The 27,467-nt window shown below is 42.0% G+C and overlaps 1 protein-coding gene across 2 annotated transcripts in view; it reads right to left on the reverse strand.

The window, feature by feature from the left end:
• Positions 1 to 23,407, reverse strand: part of tespa1 (thymocyte expressed, positive selection associated 1) — a 118,671-nt gene extending 95,264 nt beyond the window's left edge. For both annotated transcript variants that reach the window (XM_060846996.1, XM_060846995.1), the window contains exons 1-3: positions 23,288 to 23,407; positions 13,425 to 13,559; positions 3,402 to 3,444 (exon numbers count right to left, since the gene is read on the reverse strand). In XM_060846996.1, coding sequence (XP_060702979.1) covers positions 3,402 to 3,444; positions 13,425 to 13,548 — 167 coding nt within the window. In that variant the 5' untranslated portion in view covers positions 13,549 to 13,559; positions 23,288 to 23,407. The remainder of the gene's footprint in view (positions 1 to 3,401; positions 3,445 to 13,424; positions 13,560 to 23,287) is intronic.
• Between the last annotated feature and the right edge of the window lie 4,060 nt (positions 23,408 to 27,467).

Raw genomic sequence — 27,467 nt, forward strand, 5'->3', positions numbered from 1 at the left:
CATTGCAGCTGCAGATTTCAGTTAGGTTGGTGAGCTTCTAGAACATGTTAAGAGGTATTAAATGCTCTTGCAGGCATAAAGGTACATAAATCTCCAGGGCTTGTGGCGATGAATCTGAGGCTATGTTTGGAGACAAAGGAGGAGATTGCAGGGCCCCTGAAGGAGACACTTAATGCTACTTTAAATTTAATTTAATTTTTATTTAATAATGCCTTTTATCATTTATATAAGTGATTTTGGATGTGAATATAAGAGGCATGCTCAGAAAGTTTACAAATGACACCAAAATAGGTGTAGTAGAGAATGAAGAAGATTATTTCAGAGTACAATGGGACTTTGATCAGATGGGCCAATAGGCTTAGGAATTGTAAATAGGGTTTAATTTCGATAAATAGGTGTTGCATTTTGGTTAGACAAACCAGGGCAGGACTTGTAGGTCACTGGGAGTGTTGCAAATGAAAAGACTGAGGGGTGCAATGCATAGTTCCTTGAAAGTGGTGAAAAAGATATTTGGCACTCTTGCCTTCATTGATCAGAACAAAAATCTTTTCCCCCTGACAGACATACCTAAGACCAGAGAATAAAACTTAAAGCTGAGGTAAGTGCTTTACAGGACATCTGAGGAAAAGTTTTTTTTCCACCTGGACAGTGGTAGAGTAATGCAACATGCTGTCAAGAGGATGGTGGAGGAGGCAGCTGTATTGGTAATATTTAAGAAATATCTGGAAGAGCACTTAAAATGCTAGAGTATTGTAGGCAATTGACCAAGTGTAAGTAAATGGGATTAGTGTATTTAATGTTTGCTGGTCAGCAAAGAGATGGAGGCTAAAAGGCTTGTTGTATGACTCAATAAGACTATGGCACATTTTCAGGTGATCCAGGGAGCAGGGGAATTGCCCTTCGTAAGACTTAGCTTCATGCACGACCCCCATGTGTTGAGACTTCTGGGGGTTCCAATGAGCATTTTGGGTTATCCACCAGAAGTCAGGCATAGCAACTCAGCTGGGGACTATGTTTGCAAGTAGGTGGACTTCCAAAACTATTATTAGAATGGCATGGTCAGCATGGACATGATGGGCCAAAGGGCATGTTTTCTGTTCTATGTTGTGAGATGCAGATTTCATCTGATATTAGAGAACAAGTTAAAACAACATCATTTTCAAGATTGACTGACTGGTTCCTAAAATGTTCTGTTTTGTTTGTGAAATAACTTCAATATCCCACCACCAAGTCACGCTTTATTGATACATATCCATGACAGTTAGTTCAGCGCTTGCTCTGAGAGTGAGTAGAATACCTAACACTTCTGTTTATATCTGCCAGCCAGGACTCCCCTATTGGACAAGCTTAACAGGCCCAATCAGAGAACTCATGTTTTATGAAATCCGTCTGGCTATCCTAAACACTACAGTTTGTCAATCATTATTATTAAAATTCAAAAAATCATGCTTTTTGCAGATATTATCAAAAAGACTTTAAGAAGCATCATAAGACCTGGGCTTACTTGATCTTACATTATTTGAAAGCTTACTATTTTTGACAAATAATTTAGTTTATCTATTATTTATTTCCTGAGAAATCCAATTATCAGACAATGTTGGGTTCAGACCATTACTCTGGGCTCAAAATTCCCATTTATCACTGATAGAACTGAGTGGGAATTGCCTCCACAAAGCCTTTCCAACTTGTCTCAACAGCAAGTTACTTTATCTTTCAATCATCATTTCCATGTTTTACATCTGCAATACATTGGAAATTCAACCTGTATAACAATAATAAAGAAGTTTCTACTTCTGAAGTAATCAAAAATAATATCAGCACTTTGAGAGTTTTGAGTGAAATAATGTGGCCCCATGTGGATTTGTAAAAAGCTAATCACAATTGAGAAACGTGATTAAATCTTTTGCTGAAGGAACCCAGTGAAACTTGATTGAAGGTAATGCATTGATTTTTATACTGGATTTTAACAACGAAGATTGATTTAGAAAAGTAAGGCTTGGAATAGAAGAATTAATGACAGCCTAATATAAAAAAAATTACTTTAGCATAGAAAACAACAAGATGTGGTAGATGGGTATTGTTCAGCTTGGAGAAAGGTCCACATTGGTATCCCCAAGGGTCTGTATTAGCACTGCTATTTTCTGCTATTTATAAATAACTTGACTTTTGGAATATAGAAGAAATGTGCAAATTTTTCCAATGATACCAAACTTGGAGCTGTGGCAAACAAGAAGTATGTTGCAAGTTCATTGTAACACGACATAGGCCAGCAGAATGTTCATGCAAGAGATCTTGGATCTAAAATAAGAAGTTTGAGGTGATGTGTTTTGGCAGAATGTTCAGGGGGAGGCAACTAAACCTAATGACAATAAGAGTGATCTTGGACTTCAGTGGTATTAATCTTTTGAAAGTGGTCTCCCTGCTATAGGACTGATGCGAAACTTGAAGGGTTCAGAAAAGATTAGCAAGGATGTTGGCAGGACTGGAAGGTTTGAACCATAGGGAGAAGCTATTTTCCTTAGAGCATCAGACGCTGAGGTGTGACCTTGTATAAAATCATGAGGGGCATGGATAAGGTCTTTTCTCCAGGGTGGGGGAGTCCAAAACTAGAGGGCATAGGTTTAAGGTGAGTGGGGAAAGATTTAAAAGGGGCATCAGATGTAATTTTTTCACACAGAGGATAGTGTATAATAGAATGAGCTGTTGGAGCAGTGGTGAAGGTGATACAACCACAACATTTCAAAGGCATCTGGATAGGTATCTGAATATAAGGGTTTGGGAGGATATGAGCTAAATGCTGGCAAATGGGACTACATTTATTTGGGATATCAGGTCAGTATGGATTACTTGGACTGAAGAGTCTGTTTCTGTGCTGTACATCCTTCTGACATATTGAGACAATGTTTCCTTTGGGAATCTGAGCTTTAAGAATAGAGGAACTGAGTCCGAAAGCAAGGATGCTATGGTGAAATTTATTACAAGATTAGATTAGAAAAAAATGGGTTTATTCTCCAAGGAACAAAAGACATTGAGAGAGATTTGATAGAGATGTACAAGATTATGACAAGTTTGGACAAGAGAACTGTTCCCATTAGCTGATGGGTTTTGAGAAGGGAACTAAGAGTGAGTCAGGCAAGAGGAAGCAATGTTTGCCTATCTACTCTATCAACACTTCCTCATCAAATTAAAGACCTCCTTTGAAAGGAGTTATCGGAAAAGTAGGAGACTAGAATTTCTTGACTGTTCTTTCAAGGAGCAGGCTTCCCGCAATAACATAAGACCACAGCGATTATTTTCTTCATTGCAAATGTTAGCAGATCTTCTGAGCATTTCCAGCTTTTTTTTATTTTTATTTCAGATTCCAAAGTTGAAATAGCTTCAGAATTCAGACAACATCTTACCCACAATCTTCCAGCCAACTTTTTATTTTGTCAACAGAATCTCCTGTGGAAACAATCAGAGAGAGATAGTGAGAATACAGTGCAACAAAAACTCACTCACTCCCATTCCTCATGGTTCAATCTGGCTCAGCTATGCAAATCTAAACATCACTACCTGACTGAGTCAAGTGCGAGGCAACTGACCTGATGATGAGAGAAGGAATATAAATCATAGGATCCTGAAAATAAAGCAAAAGCAATTGGTTTTGGATGAAAAGGTTACTCTCATACAGTGATGAGTGAAAAAATCAAAATTCTTGGAAATGTATTACATGAGGAAATGAGGGCTAGATGCCTGCAGTGGAAAGAATCTCTGACAGAATGATTCACCTGACTGTTGTGGTCTAGATGAGGCCTCCTCAAAATATATTAAGAACCCTAGCTTTTTCTTATTTTAAAAGTAAATGTGAGGCATGGTATTCCAGAAGCAATTCACACTAATTTAAAATTAGAATCCCTGCAGTGTGGAAACAGGCCCTTTGGCCAAACAAGTCCACAGTGACCCTCCAAAGAATAACCCATCCAGACCCATTCCCCAACCCTATATTTACCGCTGACTAATGTACCTAATCTACACATCTCTGAACACTATGGGTAATTTAGCATGGCCAATTCATCTCATCTACACATCTTTGGATTGTGGGAGGAAATTAAAGTACCCGGAAGAAACCCACATAGACACAGGGACTGTCCACACAGACAGTCACCTGAGGCTGGAATCAAAACCTGCGTCCCTGGCTCTGTGAGGCAGTGGTGCTAACTGCTGAGCCACTGTGCTGCCCATAATAGCTAAAATACAACAAAATAACAAAAGGGATAATTTAACTCTATTTGAAAATGTAACAGAGTAGCAGATACAGTAATCTTTATTTAATTAATTGTTTTAGTATTGTAACATACCATAAACATGCCCTTGACAAATTCAGAAACAGACTGCCTCGCATGCAAATCCCACAGCAGGCAGTATTTGGTTGTAACCGAGAGAGAAAAAAACATAGCTTGTACTTCTTCCAGACCCCAACTGCAAATGCTGAAAGCTAAACTAAAAATTGTGCATCAATGGAAATTCAGGCTGGTTCTACTTTTCCAACTTTTAAAAATATCCCAAGGTCTCACAAACTGTTTACTCTAGTGGTTCTGATAGATTGCTCTATACTTCAGTCTTTTCAAATCTAAAGGGCAAGTTTACCTCTCAAATCATCAGATGCCCCCTTAAAAAACTGAACCATTAACATCCAAAGATGGCTTCATCTTTCAAAAACCATTAGTACACAATCCATATACCTTACACTGACTCTAAGCAGGCATCCGCATGGGCCCCGGCTATGCCTGTCTCTTCATAGGATATGTGGAACAGTCCATCTTCTGCAGCTACACTGGCACCACCCCCCACCCCCCACCCCCACCTTTTCCTCCGCTACATCAATGACTGTATCGGCGCTTCTTCGTGCTCCCACGAGGAGGTTGAACAGTTCATCCTCTTTACCAACACCTTCCACCACGATCTCAAAATTACCTGGACCATCTCAGACTCCTCCCTCCCCTTCCTAGACCTCTCCATTTCTATCTCGGGTGACCGAATCAACACGGACATTTACTATAAACTGACAGATTCCCACAGCTACCTAGACTACACCTCCTCCCACCTTACCCCTTGTAAAAACGCCATCCCATATTCCCAATTCCTTTGTCTCCGCCGCATCTGCTCCCAGGAGGACCAGTTCCAATACCGAACAACCCAGATGGCCTCCTTCTTCATAGACCGCAATTTCCCCCCAGACGTGATCGACGATGCTCTCCACCGCATCTCCTCCACTTCCCACTCCACCGCCCTTTAGCCCTGGCCCTCCAATCACCACCAGGACAGAACCCCACTGGTTCTCACCTACCACCCCATCAACCTCCATATACATCGTATCATCCGTCGTCATTTCCGCCACCTCCAAACGGACCCCACCACCAGGGATATATTTCCCTCCCCTCCCCTATCAGCATTCCGAAAAGACCACTCTCTCCGTGACTCCCTCATCAGGTCCACACCCCCCACCAACCCAACCTCTACTCCCGGCACCTTCCACTGCAACTGCAAGAAATGCAAAACTTGCACCCCCACCTCCCCACTTACTTTCCTCCAAGGCCCCAAGGGATCCTTCCATATCCACCACAAATTCACCTGCACCTCCACACACATCATTTACTGCATCCGCTGCACCCGATGTGGCATCCTCTATATTGGGGAGACAGGCGCCTACTTGCGGAACGTTTCAGAGAACACCTCTGGGACACCCGGACCAACCAACCCAACCACACTATGACTCAACACTTCAACTCCACCTCCCACTCCACCAAGGACATGCAGGTCCTTGGACTCCTCCATTGCCAGACCACAGCAACATGACGGCTGGAGGAAGAGCGCCTCATCTTCCGCCTAGGAACCCTCCAACCACAAGGGATGTACTCAGATTTCTCCAGTTTCCTCATTTCCCCTCCCCCACCTCGTCTCAGTCCCAACCCTCAAACTCAGCACCACCTTCCTAATCTGCAATCTTCTTCCTGACCTCTCAGCCCCCACCCCAACTCCGGCCTATCACCCTCACCTTAACCTCCTTCCACCTATCGCATTTCCAACGTCCGTCCCCCAAGTCCCTCCTCTCTACCTTTTATCTTAGCCTGCTGGACACACTTTCCTCATTCCTGAAGAAGGGCTCATGCCCGAAACATCGATTCTTCTGCTCCTTGGATGCTGCCTGACCTGCTGCGCTTTTCCAGCAACACATTTTCAGCACTGACTCTAAGCACACAACCATTCACTACTTTAGACTATTTCAGTCACTTTCCCAACACCAAACACTTTTGTCTTTTCTCATCAAATTTGCAACAACCTGGCATCTCTCATCCTGCTACATGTATAATTTGTTATGACTTATTATCCATATTTCTGGTTTCAGTTTATTCCTAGTGGTGAAACTGTTGTTTCCACGTGTACATGCGTGTAGTCACAAATGCTACCCTCAATTTGAAAGTGTGACTATATCATACCTATAATTTTCTTACAAAGTTGAAGGCATGTACTGTATCTTTAAAAGAGAGTGAATGCTGTTCTGCACTAAGAGTTACACACACCTTTCTTATGACTAGTTTGCAGTCTCAGAGTGTACTGAAAAATTGAAAATACGTAACATTTAGCTGTGAAATGGATACCTGAGTTGGTTGCTGTTTTGACAAGAATTCTAATTTAACCAATCAGTTTAAGTTATGCTCCAGGATACTAATACCCAATCGAGTTTGAATTCATTGTTTTTGCCAACGTCGAATCAATGAGATTGTTTGATAAAAATCTCAGGCATTTTGAATGTCAAACAGACATTGACAGAGCAACTGTCATCGAAAGAGCAACTACAACCGAGAGAGAGAGAGAGAGAGAGACAAAAGATCAAAACACTTTCTATCAAAAGTACCTTTCAGATAAAAAACATTTGCAGTAAAGGAAAAAAGATGACCCAGGGAGATCCTCAGCTGGAAGAAGAGAGACACCGACGACAGCAGCCATTGTATGGTTTTGAAATTAAGTTGATGTAATTTTAATAAGTGTTTTTATTAGAACAGTATATTGTTATATGGTTGGAGGCAGATGTCTAATGTTCACTTTTAGAGTTAAATAATAAATTGATATTATTTTTATTAAATATTGGAATTTGGGAGCTCTCTGTTACTTATACATTTTAACAGATTACAAGGCGAGGTGAGCTTTACTGGGTGGTTTGTTTTATTTAACCCAGGCAGATTAACCAGAATGGTTCACCACCATGTCATAACAAGTTAAACTTGAGATTTTATTGTCAGCCATTTCTTCAAAGTTTGCTTATCCAGAAAAGGGCTTTGAAAAACATGCCATAACATATTCAAGACTAACTTGCTTTCAGTCAGAAAGTGAACAAATAAAACATGAAAAACACTTGACAACAGGAATATAATACCTACTCATCCAACCCTGACTATGATTTGGAGATGCTGGTTAATCCATTTTTAAGATTAGAATCCCTGACTAATGCACCTAAGCTATACATCCCCTGAACACTATGGGCAATTTAGCATGGCCAATTCACCTAAAGTGCACATTGTTGAATTGTGGAAGGAAACCGGAGGAAACCTACGTAGACAAAGGGAGAATTAGATTAGATTAGATTAGATTACTTACAGTGTGGAAACAGGCCCTTCGACCCAACAAGTCCACACCGACCCGCCGAAGCGCAACCCACCCATGCCCCTACATTTACCCCTGACCTAACACCACGGGCAATTTAGCATGACCAATTCACCTGACCCGCACATCTTTGGACTGTGGGAGGAAACCGGAGCACCCGGAGGAAACCCACGCAGACACGGGGAGAACGTGCAAACTCCACACAGCCAGTCGCCTGAGTCGGGAATTGAACCTGGGTCTCAGGCGTTGTCAGACAGCAGTGCTAACCACTGTGTCACCGTGCCGCCCACGTGTCACCGTGCCACCCACAAATGTGCAAACTCCACACAGACAGTTACCCAAGGCTGGAATCAAACCTAGTTTCATGGTGCTGTGAGGTAGCAGTGCTAACCACTGAGTCACCATGCCGCCTATGACTTGTAAACTTGAAAAGGTAATAGAAGCTGATTCCATAAGTAATTTTAAAAAGCAAGTTGGATAAGTACATGAGAGAGAGGAATGCCAACAAAAATCCAGAAAGCTGAACCATGTGCGACTGGTCTTTCAAAGGGCTGTACAGGCACAATGGACCAAATAGCTACGGCTATGTTGTCAGTTTCCATGAATCAAAGACTTTTCAACTGGAAGAGAGTGAATTTGGGAGATGCTAGCAAGGACCCTGTGTTAGTGGCTGGAAACAAGACAGCCAGGAGAGCAACAAATGGACAATAGGAGGCTTTCAAGATTAAAATATTTTACGTACAAACCAAGCTTTTAAGCAAAGAGTGTATACTGAATAGAAGGAGACTATTCACTCAAACTTATCTGTGCTGGCCCTGTGAAGAAATAATTCACCTAGTGCCACAACTCGCCTTCTCCTGCAAGTTTTAGTTTTCAGATATTGATAAGATGCACTCTCAAATACCTCAACTAAACCTTCCTTCAGTATACTCTTAGCAGATCCCAAACACACACTGTGTGAAAATATTTTACCTCATATGGAGATATGAGTTTTCCCAATTCCCTTAAAACTATGCACGCTTGTTCTTGATCCATTCACCAATGGGAACAGTTTCTCCTTATCAACTCTGTTTCAGGATTTTGAACACCTATATCTGAACATCTCTCGACATTTTCTTCTCCAAGAGAAACAACCCAATCATACGCAAATGAAGTTCCTTATTCCTGGAATCATTCTTGTTGTTTTTTTCCCTGCACTCTCATGCTTTCATGTATTTTTAAAAGTGTGGCACCCAGAACTGAACACAATGCTCCAGGCTGAAAAATGGTTTTGTACAAAATTAATTCAATCTTTTCATCCTTACTCTTATATTATGTGTGCTATTAATAAAGCTTAAGATGTCATATGGTTTATTAAAATCTGTCTCAACCTATCCTGTCTTTGTCAGTGATTTCTGCTGCTACCTCCTTTATAGAATTATATCTTTTATTTTATACTGTAGTGTTTCTCTTTGTGATCTTCTCATAGAAAGGAATCATTTATGTGCTGATGATTTATGATAAATTATTTTTATTACTACTTGGAACCTAGATTTTAAAGTGTACAGAACTGTGTAAACTACTGCATTGAATTTCATTTATATGATGGATGTCATGCTAATCAAGCAGGCTGGAAAGTATCAAGCTTTTTGAGTGTTGGAGGAGCTACACTCATCCAGGGAAGTGGTTTTCAGCACTCTCATAATTTGTGCTTTGTTGACGATGGACAGGCTATGAGAAGTTCGAGTTTCTGACCTGCTCTTATAACCATAGTATTTATATGTCTAGTTTAGATTCTGGTCAATGATTACATCCAGGATGTTGATAGCAGGAGATTCAGTGCCAGTCATGCACTTGAATGCCAAGGGGTGACATTTAGATTCTCTCTTGTTTAAGATGGCCATTGTCTGGCACATGTTATTTGCCACTTTTTACCCCAAGCCTGGCTATTGTCTAAGTCTTGCTGCATTTGGACATGCTTCAGTATCTGAGGAGTTATGATTGATTCTGAACATTATGCAGCATTAGTGATCTTATATTGGAGGGAAGGTGATCGATGAAATAGCTGGAGATAATTGATCTCTAACAACTGCAACTATCTTCCCATGTGCCAGGTATGACTCCAACCATTAATAACAGCAATCTTTGAAATTTAGGAACATGTAGCATGGATAGCAAACTGGCATAATGCAGAAAAGAGCAGGATTTAAAAGTAGGTTGTTTTCAATTCATTCATGGGATTTGGGAATTTCTAGACAAGCTAGCATTTATTGTCCTTTCCTAACCACTCATAGGGCATTTCACAGTCAACCATGTGTCACTTGGACATACTTGCAGTCCAGCAGATTTAATTTCCAAAAGGACATTTGTGAATGAGATGGATTTTACGACTGACACGTAGTTACCATTAGAGTACTTTGAAATTTTTTAGAAATCAAATTTTACTACTCATGGCAGAGGTTGAACCCATATTCCCAGAACCTGGGATATGGGATTACTTAGTCCACGAACCACTATATCACCACCTCCCTTCGATTACAAAAATGTGTGAAGTGATGTTCAATGAGGATTAATGCTGAGACCACTGCATTTCATAATTTATAAAATTTATTTGGACTCAGAAATTGGAAATGCAGTATCAAAATCTGCAGGTAGCACACACTTAAGGGGTTAAGTTAACATACAAAGTACTGGAAACCATTAAATAACATTCAAAAGGGGCACGTAATTTTCAAATTAACATTAATATGGATAGGTATGAAGTGATACATTTTGATAGGAAAAACATGGAGGTTGAAAAATGGGTCTATAAATAAGAAAGACTAAGAGACAGATGTGGGACAAAAATAAAGAACTAGGGATGCTAGAAATCTGGAACCAAACAGAAATTACCAGAGAAACTCAGCAGGTTTTGCAGCATCTATGCAGATAAAGCAGAGTTAATGTCTTGGATCCAATGACCTTTCTTCAGAATTGATTGTCGTTAAGAAAATGTGGTATATATGTTGAAGACACAGGATAGATGTGTGGAATAGGGGTGGTAAAAGAGTAAATGATAGTTGGAGTAGGAGCCCAAACAGAGAGAACTGCAGTTGAATACAGAAACGGATGGAGAAGGATGCGCTGGAAAGAAAGAAAAGCAAATATGAGAGGGGCATTTCAGAGATTTAGATAAACACATGAATATGCAAGGAAAGGAGCAATATGGACCAAGGGCAGACAGAAAGAATTTAATTTAATTTAGCTTCATGTTCAACACAATATCATGGGCTAAAGGATGCATCCCTGTGCTGTACAGTTTTACTTTCTATGTTTTAATTTCTAAAAGCTGACAATAGGGACCGTTAGTGGTGAAAATGGGTTGATTGTGATGAAAGCAGCCAAAGATAGTGACATGGCTAGGGAAGAAGGAGTGAGTAAAGGATGTGGAAGAAGATATTCAGGGCCTTAAATTATTGAACACGACATTCAGTCCTGAAGGGCTCCCAAGCAGAAAATGAGATGCTGTTCTTTCAGCTTGCACTGAGTCTTGCTGGAGCATAGCAATAGGCAGACGGGGTTGGAAGTGGATGGGAAAACAGCCTGAATTATTTCAATCCATCAACATCCTCCTCTATCTGGCTGAGCTTGTCTTTACTTTAAACACTGTCTCCTTTAACTCCTCTTACATTCTTCAAAACAAAGTTTTGGCCATGGATACCCATGTGAGTCCAAGTTATCCCTGTCTCTTTGAGGGTTTGCGAAACATTCCTTGGAAACTCACGTCCTTCATCCAATTCTTTCTCTGGTACATCGATGATATAATCTGTATTGCTTCCCTCTCATGTCTGGAATTGGAAAAATTTATCGATTTTGTTTCCACTTTCCAGTCTTCTCTCACATTCACCTAATCCATCTCTGACTCCTCTCTTCTCTTCCTCCAGAGATCTGTGTTTCCACTTCTGGAGGGAGACTGGCCACTGGTATTCACCATAAACTCATTGACTCCAAAAGTTACCTGGACTTAACATCCTCATATCCTAATTCTTGTAAAGACTCCATTCTCCCAATTTTTCTATGTAAGGGAGGAGGGAGGGGGTGCCCTCAGCTGAGAATTCCCCACTATTGTGGTTGACAGGGCCCTAAGCCAAGTCTGACCCACATTTTGCACTTATCTCTTCTCTGCCACAATAGCAATAGGGTACTACTGGTCCTCATTTTCCACCCACCAGCATTCGCATCTAAAAGATTATAAAAGATTAAAAGATTTCTGCTACCTCCAGTGTGATGCCACATATTAAACACATACTCCTCTCCCCTCCTGTCTCAGAATTCCATAGGGGCCATTCCCTCTGGGACCTTTTCCATTCCTCCCCGACTCCCAACACATCCTCACACCCACACGCTCACACCCATGCAGAAGGTGTAATCTTCATGTTTACTTCCTCCTTCCTCACTATCCAAGGGTCCAGTCACAGCCTCCAGGTAAAGTAGCATTTTACCTGTACTTTACTCGATTTGGTCTACTGTATTCACTGCTCACAATGTGGTTTTCTCTACACCTGGGAGATGAAGCACAGCTGGGAGACAATTTTTTTTCGAAAATCTACATGCTGTTGGTAAAATTTTCCTTGAGGTTGTCATGCAGGTGCAGCGGGTGGTGAGGAAAGCTAATGGCATGCTGGCTTTCATAACGAGAGGATTTGAGTATCAGCGTAAGGATGCCTTGCTGCTGTTACACATGGCTTTGTTGAGGTCACACCTTGAGTATTGTGTGCAGTTTTGGTCTCCTAGTCTGAGGAAGGATATTTTTGCTATTGAGAGAGTCCAGTTAAGGTTCACAAGACTGATTCTTGGAATGGCGGGTCTTACATATAAAGAAACACTGGACCAACTGGGCTTATACTCACTGGAATTTAGATGAATGAGGGGAGATCCGAGATAAACATAAAATCCTGATAGGACTTGACAGGCTAGATGTCTGAAGAATGTTCTCGATGTTGGTGAAGTCCAAGATAGTCACAGTCTGAGGATGAAGGATGAGCCATTCAGGATTGAGATGAAGAAGACGTTCTTCACTCAGGGAGTTGGAGACCTGTGAAATTCTCCTCCACAGAAAGCTATTAGAGCCAGTTCATTAGTTATACCTTTTATTCAAGAGGGAACCTGATGTGGCACTTGCGGTTAAAGCAATCAAGGGATATGGAGAGAAATCAGGAAAAGGATATTGAAATTGCATAATCAGCCATGATCATATTGAATGGCTGTGCAGGCTTGAAGGGCCAAATGGCCTAGTTCTGCGCCTAGTTTCTATGTTTCTGTGTTTCTGGTTGCCTACCATTTCAACATAGCACTATTCTTCCTGGCCAATATCTCTGTCTTGGGCCTGCTGCAGAGCCCCAACAAAAAATAAAATTTTAGCTGGTTATCAAAAGCATAATAAAACAAATGGATTTTATTTTGTGAAGTTAGAACTTGTGTTAAACCTGTATAGAACATAGGTTAGAGCTTGTTTTAAGGATTGTGTACAGTTCTATTCTCCATTGGAGACAGTGTGCAAAGAATTACAAAATCTGAGAGATAATCTCCAAGAAGAAAGATTGAACTGGCTGAAGGTTTAATCTCTGGAAAAGAGAAGAGTTGAGGTTGGTAGGTAAATGTTCATAGGATGGATGATGCTTTCAACTGGCATAAATTTAATGGGGCAAACTGGGAATACTGGTTATGATCTGCACACAGGAAAATTGCAGAACAAATTAATACTTTAAAACATGTGTCAAAGAAAGTGATTCCAGAGAAGTGTAGTCCAGACAGATTCTTACCTGAACTAGAGGTTGTGCCCATGACATTCTCATCCACAGTGTGCCATTGATCCCTGCTCTTAGCCCAGGCTCTGCGCTTTCTGGAGGTGCTGCTCTCCCAGGAAGCTTCAGATGAAACTTCCATCTTGTCCGTCACTGCAAAATGCCATTAGAAAAATGTTTTAGAAAAACAATCAATAAAAATGAGCTCCTATTTTCTATGGCATCTTTTTCTATCTTCAGAATGCCCATGGAACTGTAGAGTCAGAGAGATCTGACACCAGTCAAAGACCTAATTATTCTAATCCCATTTTCCAGCAGTCGTCTCATAGTCATGTTATGCTTTGGCATCACAAGTGTACATCTAAATACTTCTGAAATGTTATAAGGTTTTCTGCTTTTAACACACTGACAGGCAGTGGATTCATGATTCCCATTACAACTCTGCATGAAAACGATTTTCCTTACATCTCCTGTAAACTTCCAGCCCCTTATCTTAAATCTATGACTCTGGTCATTGAGCCCTCTGTCAAGGGGAAATCTTTCTTCCTGACAACCCTATCTCTGTCCCTCATAATTCTGTACATCCTAAACATGCCCCTTCTCAATCTCCTCTGCTCTAAGGAAAATTACCCCAATTCGTCCAATCCTTCCTTGCTGAAATTCCTCGTAATCGGCAACATCCTGGTAAGTCTCATATAAGCTATGAATATTTTACAACTCAATGGCTTTATAGAGTGAAGAATCACATGCAACTTGTACAAAAGCAGCAAAATGATGAGCAGTACATCTACTTTAATAATATTTGTTGAAGGATGAATTTTCCCAAGATTTCAAGAGAAATTGAAATGAAACCAAAATACTTGGTAAGCTGGAAATCCAAATTATAAAGCTAGAAATATTCAATTCGTCCGGTATCTTCAGAACAAGTGAATTCCCTGTTCTTGTTCGTGTTGGCGTTGGTGGTGGTGTTTATGTTGGTTTTGATGTTGCTGTTGGAGCTGATGCTGGTGTTGTTGCTGGTGTTGGTATTGGTCTTGGCATTTATGTTGTGATGCTACTATTGCTACTGGTGCCTGTGTTGGTGCTTGTGATATGGTTGGTGCTAGTGTTAGTGTGGAACAGGCTCTTGTATTGTTGATGTTGCTGGTGTTGCTGTTGTTTTGAGTCTTGTGTGTTAATGCTGGTGTTGGTCCTGGCTTTTACATTAGAATCATAGAATCAAGGAAACATGGAAACATATAAAATAGGAGCAAGAATACGCCATTTGGGTCTTCAAGCTTGCACACCACTCAATATGATCATGAGTGGTGATGCATGCAATTTCAGGTATCTCATTTCTTCTTTCTTTCCGTATCCCTTGATCCCTTTAGCCACAAGGGCCACACCTAGTTGTCTCTTGAATATATCTAATAAACTGGCCCTGACAGCTTCCTGTGGGGGAGAATTCCACAGGTTCACAACTGTCTGAGTAAAGAAATTCTTCCTCGTCTCAATCCTGAATGGCTTACCCTTTTGTCTTAGACTGTAACCCCTAATTCTGACTTTATCAACATTGGGAACATTCTTCCTGCATCTAACCTATCCAGTCCCATCAGGATTTTATATGTTTTTCTCAGATCTCAACTCATTCTTCTAAATTCCGGTGAGTACAATCCCAGTCTTTCCTCATATAAAACCTGCCATCTCAAGAATCGGTCTGGTGAACCTTTGCTGGACTCCCACAGTAGGCAGAATATTCTTCCTTAGACTAGGAAACCAAAGCCACACAATATTGAAAATGTGGCCTCAGCAAGGTCCTTTATGACTACAGCAAAACATCCCTATTCATATACTAGAATCATATGCTTGTTGCCTGCTGAACCTTCATGCCAACCTTCAATGACTGTTCCATCATGACAACCAGGTCTCGTTGCAACTCACCTTTTCCTTAACTGTTGTAATTCAATAATTTGTCTTCCTATTTTGGCCACCAAAGTGGATAATCTCACATTTATTCACATCATATTACATTTGTCAAGTTTGTGCTCACTCAGCCAACCTGCCCAAGTCATCCTACATCCTGTTAGCTTCCTCCTCACAGCACACACTCCCACCCGGCTTAGAGTCATCTGCAAATTTGGAGATATTGCATTCAAATCCTTTGTCCAAATCATTAATATATATTGTGAACACTGGGTTTCCAGCACTGTATCCTACTTGTCACTATCTGCCATTCTGAAAAGGACCCATTTATTTCAACTCACTGCTTCCTGTCTGCCAAACATTTCTCTATCCACATCAATATATTACCCCCATGTGCTTTAACGTTGCTTACCAATCTCTTGTAAAAAGCTTTTTGTAAGTCCAGATACACATAACATCCACTGATTCACCCTTGCCCACTCTACTACTCAAAGAATTTCAGAAGATTTGTCAAACAAAATTTCCTTTTCATATATCCATGCTGAGTTGGATCAATTCTGTCACTGCTTTCCAAAGGTTCAGTTATTACAGCCTTAATAAGGGACTCCAGCATTTTCCCCATCAGGGATGTAAAGGTAACCGGCCTACAATTCCTCATTTTCTCTCTCCTTGCTTATTTAAAAAGTGGAGTTACATTAGCTATTATTGGAACACTTCCAGAGTCTTTATAATGCTGGAAAATGATCATCAATACATCCACTAATTCTCGGGCCACTTCCTTAAATACTCTGGGATGCAGAGCAATAGCTCTCAAGACTGATTGGGTTTTAATCCTGTCAAATTCCCCAACACCAATACCTGATTAATAAGGATTTATTTTAGTTCCTTCTCCACGCTTGACCCTTCATCCTCTAGCATTTCCAGAAAGTTATTTTTGTCCTCCTTTTGTGAAGACAGATCCAAAGCATTTGTTCAACTTTTTGTTTCACCTGATACTGATTGTAAAGGACCTACATTTGTTTTAACCGGTCTTTTTCTCTTCACCTATTTACAGAGGACTTTACAGTCAGTTCTTACATTTTCCATAAATTTTTTCTTATATTCTCTTTTCCCTTTACAAATTAAACCCTTTGTCCTCCACTGCTGAATTTTAAAGTTCTCCCCGTTCTCAAGATTTCCTACTTTTCTGGCCAATTTATATACTCCTCTTTGACTTTGATACTAAGCCGGATTACCTTTGTTAGTGATGATGAACCACCATCCCTGATTTACTCTTATGCCATACAAGGATGTATAAATGTTGAAGTTCATCTATATATTCCTTCAATGTCTGCCAATGCCAATCCACCATCAACCCCATAAGTATTCTTGGCCAGATTATCATAGCCAATGCATGCGTCATACCATCAAAGTTAGCTTGCTTTAAGTTCAGAACCCTAGTTTCAGATTTAACCATGTCACTCTCCATGGTAAGAAGAATTCTGCCATATTATGATCACTCTTGCCCAAAGGATCTCGTACCACAAGGATGCTAATTAATCCTCTCTTATTACACAACAGCCAGTGTAGGGTTGCCTGCTCTCTCGATGGTTCCATGACGTATTAATCAAAAAAAAACATCTCTCAGACATTCAGGAAATCCTCCACCATTGCATTACTACCAATTTGATAAATGTAATCAATATGCAGATTGAAGTCATCCATAATAAGTGCTGTATCCTTACTGTACACATCTCTAATTTCCTGTTAGATGTCATCTCCAATCTTGCAATTACTGTTTAGTGGTCTGTACACAGCTCCCACTAACGTATTTTTCCCTTCAGTGTTCCGCAGCTCCGCCTATACAGTTTCTACATCATCTGGACCAATATCCTTAATTGCTATTATGTTAATCTCCTCCTTAACCAGGATTGCAACCCCACCTCCCCTCCCTTTCCATCTATCTCTCCTGACAATTGATTATCCCTGACTGTTGAGTTCCCAACTTGGTCACCCTGATGTCAGGACTCCATATCCATTAACAATTATCTGTGCAGTTAATTCATTCACCTTATGACAAATGAACATAGAACACAGAAAAGTACAGCACAGAACAGGCCAAGGGATAATCCTAATGTAAAATAAAATAACTTAACCTACGCATCCAGCAGTCGCTTAAATGTCCCTAAGACTGCTTCCACCACCACCACTGCTGGCAACGCATTCCATGCATTCACAACTCTCTGCGTAAAGAGAGTTGCTCGCATTGAGACAAAGCCTTCAGGCTTGTCTTTTTTTGACATGTATTGCTCTTTAAGAATTAATGTGACCATTTCTGATTTATGTCTTTGGTTTCTCTGCCTTCTACTTTCACTTTTCCCCTTACTGCCTTTTGTTTCTGTCCCCACTTTACCTACCTCCAACTTCCTGCATAGGTTCCCAGCCCCCTGCTATTTTAGTTAATTTTTGATTTTCGATCATTTGATACTAATCCAGATTTCATCCTAAGACTGTGAAGGCACCACTCACACTGAAGTGATGGAGAATCGCAAAGCATAAATGGGAAATCATGTCTCACAAACTTGATTGAATTTTTTGAGGAAATAACAAAGCGGATTGATGAGAGCAGAGAGGTAAATGTGATCTATATGGACTTCAGTAAGGTGTTCAACAAGGTTCCCCATGGGAGACTGATTAGCAAGGTTAGATCTCATGGAATACAGGGAGAACTAGCCAGTTAGAAACAGAACTGGCTCAAAGGTAGAAGACATAGGGTGGTGGTGGAGGGTTGTTTTTCAGACTGGAGCCCTGTGACATGTTGGAGACCACTTCCTGGTTTGTTCTTGTTAATTTTAATTTGGTGCTGGGTCCTCTACTTTTTGTCATTTACATAAATGATTTGGTTGTGAGCATAAGAGGTACAGTTAGTAAGTTTGCAGATGACACCAAAATTGAAGAAGTAGTGAATAGCGAAGAGGGTTACCTCAGATTACAAGAGGATTTTGACCAGATGGGCCAATGGGCAGAGAAGTGGCAGAGGGAGTTTAGTTCAGAGAAGTGCAAGGTGCTGCATTTTGGGAAATCAAATCTTAGCAGGACTTATACACTTAATGGTAAGGTCCTAGGGAATGTTGCTGAACAAAGTGACTTTTAAGTGCAGGTTCATAGCTCCTTGAAAGTGGAGTCGCAGGTAGATAGGATAGCGAAGAAGGCATTTGGTATGCTTTCCTTTATTGGTCAGAGTATTGAGTACAGGAGTTGGGAGGTCATGTTGCCGCTGTAGAAGACATTGGTTAGGCCACTGTTAGAATATTGTGTGCAATTCTGGTCTCCTTCCTATTGGAAAGATGTTGTGAAACTTGAAAGGGTTCAGAAAAGATTTACAAGAATGTTGCCAGGGTTGGAGGATTTGAGCTATAGGGAGAGGCTGAACAGGCTGGGGCTGTTTTCCTTGGAGTGTCGGAGGCTGAGGGGTGACCTTGTAGAGGTTTACAAAATTATGAGAGGCATGGATAGGGTAAATAGGCAAAGTCTTTTCCCTGGGGTTGGGGAGTCCAGAACTAGGGGGCATAGGTTTTGGGTGAGAGGGGAAAGATATAAGAGAGACCTAAGGGGCAACGTTTTCACACAGAGAGTGGTACGTGTATGAATTGATCTGCCAGAGGAAGTGGTGGAGGCTGGTACAATTGCAACATTTAAGAGGCATTTAGATGGGTATATGAATAGGAAGGGTTTGGAGGGCTATGGGCCAAGTGCTGGCAGGTGGGACTGGTTTGGGTTGGGATATCTGGTCAGCTTGGACCAAAGGGTCTGTTTCCATGTTGTATTCTCTATGACTCCATGACTCTATAAAACCACTCTGAACAAAACCTTTCCTTGAGTTAGCAAGAAAACAGTTATGCAGATTAAGTATCTATTGCAGCAGTTCCAGGAGTTTGATTCATTCTTTTGACAATGGTTTCTTCTCATATCCTCACTGGTGATTTTAGGAATCCCAAGAAACTAATGAAATCGACAGTAGATTTCAAATGCAATTCTGAACTGTTAAATAAAAATGGCAACGTGTTGGAGAGCACTTCCTGGTTTGTTCTTGTACTTGTTAATTTTAATTTGGAGGTGCCGGTGTCGGACTGGGGTGTACAAAGTTAAAAATCACACAACACCAAGTTATAATTCAACAGGTTTATTTGGAAGCACTAACTTTCAGAACGCTGCTCCTTCATCAGGTGGTTTTGGAGTAAAAGATCATAAGACACAGAATTTATACCAGAAGTTTACTGTGTGATGCAACTGAAATTATATATTGAAAAAGGTCTGGATTGTTTGTAAAGTCTCTCATCTTTTAAAATGACCATGTTGGTTTCAGTTCTTTCATTTGTAAATCCCAGAACTTTTTTTTAAAGTTACACACACATAAAAGTTTGTGAATTGAATTTGTATTTTCAGAATTACATTTTATTTTGCTCAAAAACTGCATGAATTCATGTAAGGTTCTGTCAATCACTTTTTTAGAAAAAAAATTATCTGAACATAGGGGCATAGACAGCCTCACACAGAGCACCTCACACCTTCAATGCATTATCTGAGCTGATGTGGCACCTCTAGTTAAAATTCACTTGAGAATGCAACTTTAAAAAAACAGTTCTGGGATTAACAATGATCATTCTAAAAGATGAGAGACTTAACAGACAATCCAGGTCTTTTCCAATATATAATTTTAGTAGCATCACAGTGTAAACTTTTGCTATAAATTCTACATATTATGATCTTATACACCACAACCACCTGGTGAAGAGGCAGGTCCAAATAAACCTGCTGAACTATAACCTGGTGTGTGACTTTTAACTCTGTTAATTTTAGCTAGTCACCTCGCCCCAATCTCAGGAGCTCATCCAGATTAAAATTCCACAAATGGTTATATCAACTCTGTTAAAAAATACATACAGAAAAGTAGAATCAGACACAAGAAATAATTTCCAAATGGATATAAGAAGCAATTTTGTCAATTTGAGACAACAGTTGGACAGCGTTAGAATAGGACGAGAAAGTGAGGTTTGAGATCAGAGCTGAAAATGTGTTGCTGCAAAAGCACAGCAGGTCAGGCAGCATCCAAGGAACAGGAAATTCGACGTTTCAGGCATAAGCCCTTCATCAGGAATGAGGAAAGTGTGTCCAGCAGGCTAAGATTAAAGGTAGGGAGGAGGGACTTGGGGGAGGGGCGATGGAGATGCGGTAGGTAGAAGGAGGTCAAGGTGAGGGTGATAGGCCGGAGTGGAGTGGGAGCGGAGAGGTAGGAAGAAGATTGCAAGTTAGGAAGGCGGTGCTGAGTTCGAGGGATTCGACTGAGACAAGGTAGGGGGAGGGGAAATGAGGAAACTGGAGAAATCTGAGTTCATCCCTTGTGGTTGGAGGGTTCCCAGGCGGAAGATAAGGTGCTCTTCCTCCAACCGTCGTGTTGTTATGGTCTGGCGACGGAGGAGTCCAAGGACCTGCATGTCGTTGTTGGAGTGGGAAGGGGAGTTGAAGTGTTGAGCCAAGGGGTGGTTGGGTTGTTGGTCCGGGTGTCCCAGAGGTGTCTCTGAAACATTCCACAAGTAGGCGGCCTGTCTCCCCAATATAGAGGAGGCCACATCGGGTGCAGCGGATGCAATAGATGATGTGTGTGGAGGTGCAGGTGAATTTGTGGCAGATATGGAAGGATCCCTTGGGGCCTTGGAGAGAAGTAAGGGAGGAGGTGTGGGCGCAAGGTTTGCATTTCTTGCAGTTGCAGGGGAAGGTGCCGGGAGTGGAGGTTGGGTTGGTGGGGGGTGTGGACCTGACGAGGGAGTCACGGAGGGAGTGGTCTTTTCAGAACGCTGATAGGGGAGGGGAGGGAAATATATCCCTGGTGGTGGGGTCCGTTTGGAGGTGGCGGAATTGACGGCGGATGATGCGCTGTATATGGAGGTTGGTGGGGTGGTAGGTGAGAACCAGTGGGGTTCTGTTCTGGTGGCGGTTGGAGGGGCAGGGCTCAAGGGCGGAGGAGCGGGAAGTGGAGGAGATGCGATGGAGGGTATCGTCGATCACGTCTGGGGGGAATCTGCGGTCCTTGAAGAAGGAGGCCATCTGGGCTGTACAGTATTGGAACTGGTCCACCTGGGAGCAGATGCGGCGGAGACGAAGGAATTGGGAATATGGGATGGTGTTTTTACAGGGGGCAGGTGGGAGGAGGTGAAGTATAGGTAGCTGTGGGAGTCAGTTCAGTCAGTCGAAGAACTGGTCCTCACCCTAAACAACTTCTCTTTCCAATCCTCCCACTTCCTCCAAACCAAAGGAGTTGCCATGGGGACCCGCATGAGCCCCAGCTATGCCTGCCTCTTCGTAGGATATGTGGAACAGTTCATCTTCTGCAACTACACTGGCACCACCCCCCACCTTTTCCTCCGCTACATCGATGACTGTATTAGCGCTGCCTCGTGCTCCCACGAGGAGGTTGAACAGTTCATCCACTTTACCAACACCTTCCACCCCGACTTCAAATTCACCTGGACCGTCTCAGACTCCTCCCTCCCCTTCCTAGATCTTTCCATTTCTATCTCGGGCGACCGAATCAACGCAGACATCTACTATAAACCGACTGACTCCCACAGCTACCTAGACTACACCTCCTCCCACCCTGCCCCCTGTAAAAACGCCATCCCGTATTCCCAATTCCTTCGTCTCCGCCGCATCTGCTCCCAGGAGGACCAGTTCCTTTACCGTACAGCCCAGATGGCCTCCTTCTTCAAGGATCGCAGATTCCCCCCAGACGTGATCGACGATACCCTCCACCGCATCTCCTCCACTTCCCGCTCCTCCGCCCTTGAGCCCTGCCCCTCCAACCGCCACCAGAACAGAACCCCACTGGTTCTCACCTACCACCCCACCAACCTCCATATACAGCACATCATCCGCCGTCAATTCCGCCACCTCCAAACGGACCCCACAACCAAGGATATATTTCCCTCCCCTTCCCTATCAGCATTCTGAAAAGATCACTCCCTCCGTGACTCCCTCGTCAGGTCCACACCCCCCACCAACCCAACCTCCACTCCTGGCACCTTCCCCTGCAACCACAAGAAATGCAAACCTTGCGCCCACACCTCCTCCCTTACTTCTCTCCAAGGCCCCAAGGGATCCTTCCATATCTGCCATAAATTCACCTGCACCTCCACACACATCATCTATTGCATCCGCTGCACCCGATGTGGCCTCCTCTATATTGGGGAGACAGGCCGCCTACTTGCAGAACGTTTCAGAGAACACCTCTGGGACACCCGGACCAACCAACTCAACCACCCCGTGGTTCAACACTTCAACTCCCCCTCCCACTCCAACAAGGACATGCAGGTCCTTGGACTCGTCCGTAGCCAGACCATAACAACACGACGGTTGGAGGAAGAGTGCCTCATCTTCCGCCTAGGAACCCTCCAACCACAAGGGATGTACTCAGATTTCTCCTGTTTCCTCATTTCCCCTCCCCCACCTCGTCTCAGTCCCAACCCTCGAACTCAGCACCACCTTCCTAACCTGCAATCTTCTTCCTGACCTCTCCGCCCCCACCCCACTCCGGTCTATCACCCTCACCTTGACCTCCTTCCACCTATCACATCTCCATCGCCCCTCCCCCAAGTCCCTCCTCCCTACCTTTTATCTTAGCCTGCTAGACACACTTTCCTCATTCCTGATGAAGGGCTTATGCCCAGAACGTCGAATTTCCTGTTCCTTGGATGCTGCCTGACCTGCTGTGCTTTTCCAGCAACACATTTTCAGCAGCATTAGACTAGGGCCAGATACTTTTAGAGAACAGTTTAGGACCAAAGAAATAACATTTGAATAACAATTTTATTAAGTTACTCCTGTTAAATGCTGATTTTACATAAAACTTATCTAGGCCTCTCTCCATGATAGTTTGAACAGCTAAATGCCCCACAACAACTTGATTGAGACACACTGCTTTTCACTCAAAGTGCACCACTTACCCAATGTCTGTAATGGTCAATCGCACTCATTCAATTCAATAATCGAAGCCAGAGTCCATCCGTGATAGTGCCCACTGACAATTTGTTCTAACAGTAACAAATTTCAGTCCCATGTCTGCCCCAGTATGAATAGGAAAGAGGAAGCTGACTGAGTTTGACAATCTTACCACTGCTGTTAAACCACTTCCTGTGTATGCATCAGCTACAAGTTAACATACAGCACACATTTTTTGTCAATTCTGTTTGGAAGTAAATGCTTTATTATTTATTGATTTGCAGAAATATATTGTCTATGTGTGTGGAAAATGAATTATAAACTGTCCTCATGAATGTATATTAAGCTATAAAATATTTCCTGTCATTGTCGGTACAAAGTTTTGACATCTCCCGCTATTTAGTATTTTAGTTTCAGTTACTCAGCTAAGCCGCTTTTCCTGTCAAACCGTTTCATTAATGCTTCATCATGAAATCCACAGGAAACATCATTCAGTCGGCAAACTGGTAGCTGATGTTTTTTCATATTTTAAGTGGTACAGACTCACCCCATTTTTTCTACACTCCATATCAATACCTTGTACTCAATTTTCACTGTCCTGCTCACACCTGTTTAATGTTTAATGTTAATGTTTAATGCATAATGTTTAATGTTCTATTCTATTATGTTCCAATCTTCTCTTCATTCCCCACACAATTTAATTATCCATCCAGACTTATTGCAGTGACTCCAATATGCTTTTCTTACTTGATTTTCCTGATCACTTCCCACTTGATCCATGCACATGTAAATTAATACACCAATCTTCCCAGTCTTACTTTTGGATTAGGGTTCTTGGTTCAAACATTACCAGTTAGATATTGTCAGAGTGATTCCCTAATTTTTGTAGCATTCATGGAGTATGAGTGTTGCTGAGCTTTTATTTTATTTATCTCTGGAACATGGGCATCAGTGGCTGGCTGGACAGCATGTACTGTCCCTGTTTGGCCTTAAGAAGGTGGTGGTGAACTGCCTTCTTGAACCATTGTAGTCCATGTGCTGTATATTGATCTACAATGCTCTTAAAGAGAGAATTCCAGGATTTTGATCTAGCAACAGTGAAGGAATGGTGATATACTTCCAAGCCAGGATTGTGTATGGCTTGCAGGTGAACCTGTATGTGGTAGTGTTCCCATGTTTCTGCTGCCCTTGTATCTGCTGCCTTTCCTAGATGGGAGTGGTCATGAGTGTAAAAGGTATTGTTTAAGCATCTTTGTTGAATTTCTGTATGCATGTTGTAGATAGTAGACACTGCTGTTCCTGGTGATGGAAAGATGTGGCACAAATCAAGCAGCTGGTTTGCAGGCAGCATACTCCAAATCCTAATAAATCTGAGTGAAGACATTTCTCTTCATCTCACTCCTAGTTCTCTTGCTGACAATCTTGACATTATGACTACTAGTTACTGACATAGTGGAAACAAAACATCCTTCTTCATCCAAAGTTGTTCATAATTTTCAATACTACTTCATCCTGTCTGTTCCAAGGAGAGTAAGCTCAATTTCTCTAATCTTTCCATTGCAGTAAATTTTCTTTGTACTTTCTCCAAGGCTGTTTTCAGAACCAAAAGGATGACTGCCTTATTTACAAGACTTTTGGTATCAGTTCTCATCCTTCTGCATCAAAAGGTGGCCCTCACAGATTGGATCTGATGTTGAGCACCACAGAAAAGTCAGCCATAGGTGACAGTAAATTTCCCCAGGTAGGGGAAATGTTTCATGTCTCAGAATACTTTTCCATTGAACACGTTAGTCGTTTTCTTCTTGGATTTCAACCTGTTGAGGTTGAAGTGTTTTCTGCCAATCCTGCAGACAATGTTCAAACAACTGGGAAGCTTGTTCTTAACAAGAATGGTGGTGATGAAGATGGAGAAAATGTTGGAACTGATGCCACATCCCTGCTTGACACCTGTCTTGATCTCAAAGGTGTTGTTATACACAGCCATCGATGAACACTGTAAACTGATTGATCTGACCTAGCTTTTGATTCAATCAATGTAGTTCACGTAAAGTTGTTGTTCTTTTTGGTATTTCTCTTAAAGTTGTCAAGCAATGAAAATCATGTCCCCAGTTCTATGGTTTGGTCAGAAACCACACAAGCTTTCCAGAAGGATCTCTTCAGAAACTGGAAGAAGCCACACAGCAAGGATTCAGGTGAATATCCAGGTCGTGGTGGAAAGAGTGAGTCTTGAAATGCAACTCCAATGGAATTCTCATGCTGACCGATGATGTGGAACACTAGTTTGTCATCACCATCACATTTCTTCTAAACAGACAAGTTCAAGACTTCTTGGAGGTGTCCATGAACAAAGCACTAGTCATGATCAATTATGCAAACATTCGATGCCAAGGCCAAAAGGATATGCTCATTAACAAAGTGATGATCATTGCCGATGACTGCTTGACAGACCATCAGCTCATCTGTTCCTCGATGTCCATCAAATGCCACTAGAACCAATTGAAGGTGAAGAAACAGGCTTGAAAAAAGTTCAGCATTAACTCTGGGCAGCATCGTGGCACAGTGGTTAGCACTGTTGCCTTACAGTGCCAGAGACCTGGGTTCAATTCCTACCTCAGGCGACTCTCTGTGTGGAGTTTGCACATTCTCTGCATGGGTTTTCCCCACAATCCAAAAAAATGTGCAAGTTAGGTGAATTGGCTATGCTAAATTGTCTGTAGTGTTAGGTGTAGGGGAATGGGTCTGGATAGCGGGTCGGTGTGGACTTGTTGGGCTGAAGGGTCTGTTTCCATGCTGTAAGTAATCTAATCTATCTTTATTAGTTTGAGTACAGGAGTTGGGAGGTCATGTTGTGGCTGTACAGGACATTGGTTAGGCCACTGTTGGAATATTGTGTGCAATTCTGGTCTCCTTCCTATCGGAAAGATGTTGTGAAACTTGAAAGGGTTCAGAAAAGATTTACAAGGATATTACCAAGGTTGGAGGATCTGAGCTACAGGGAGAGGCTGAACAGGCTGAGGCTGTTGTCTCTAGAGTGGTGGAGGCTGAGGGGTGACTTTATAGAGGTTTACAAAATTATGAGAGGCATGGATAGGATAAATAGGCAAAGTCTTTTCCCTGGGTTCAGGGAGTCCAGAACTAGAGGGCATAGGTTTAGAGTGAGAGGGGAAAGATATAAAAGAGACCTAAGAGGCAACTTTTTCACACAGAGGATGGTACGTGTATGGAATGAGCTGCCAGAGGATGTGGTGGAGGGTGGTACAATTGCAACATTTAAGAGGCATTGGGATGGGTATACGAATAGGAAGGGTTTGGAGGGATATGGGCTGGGTGCTGGCAGGTGGGACTAGATTGGGTTGGGATATCTGGTCAGCATGGACGGGTTGGACCGAAAGGTCTGTTTCCATGCTGTACATCTCTATGACTCTAAATAGCTTCAAGAGCCAAGCAGTCTAGCAAACATCCAACAATATCTTCACCAAAATCTCCAAATATTTTAGTGGGGTAGAGGAAATATGAAAAAAAACTGAAGACAACCATCATCTCATGCTGTGAAGAAATTATCAGCTACAAGAGCAGGAAACATCGAGCCTGGTTTGGTGAGAATGACCAAATCATCAATGATCACTTCATTGATAAGGAGTAGGAAGCTTTTCACGCCTGGCTAACAACTTCACCAACAAAGCAATGAAGAGAACTTGCCAAGTAGTAAAAGAAGAACAAGGGAACTCAAGAGCCAAGGTGGATTGAGAAAGCAAAGGATCTGCACCTCCTGACCAACAAACATGACACCTGGGTCTTCTTCAGTACCACCAAAGCATACAACATAGTCCATAGAACAGTACAGCACAATACTCTATGACCCTTGATGTTATGCCAACCTTTAACTGACTCTTAGATCAAACTAACCACTATACCCTACATTTTGCCATCATCCATCTGAGAGTCACTAAAATGTCCCGAGTGTATCTGACTGTTACCACTGTTAGCAGTGCATTCCATGCACCCACCATTCACTGCGTAAAGAACCTATCTCTGACATCTTCCCTAAACCTTCCTTCAATCACATTAAAATTATGTCCCATCGTGACAGCCATTTGCACCCTGGGAAAAAGCCTTTGGCTATCTACTCTACCTATGCCTCTCATCATCTTGTACACCTCTATCAAGTCACCTCTCCTTCTTCTT

Source organism: Hemiscyllium ocellatum, chromosome 29 (genome assembly GCF_020745735.1).
Source record: "Hemiscyllium ocellatum isolate sHemOce1 chromosome 29, sHemOce1.pat.X.cur, whole genome shotgun sequence".
In the NCBI taxonomy this organism is placed as follows: domain Eukaryota; kingdom Metazoa; phylum Chordata; class Chondrichthyes; order Orectolobiformes; family Hemiscylliidae; genus Hemiscyllium; species Hemiscyllium ocellatum.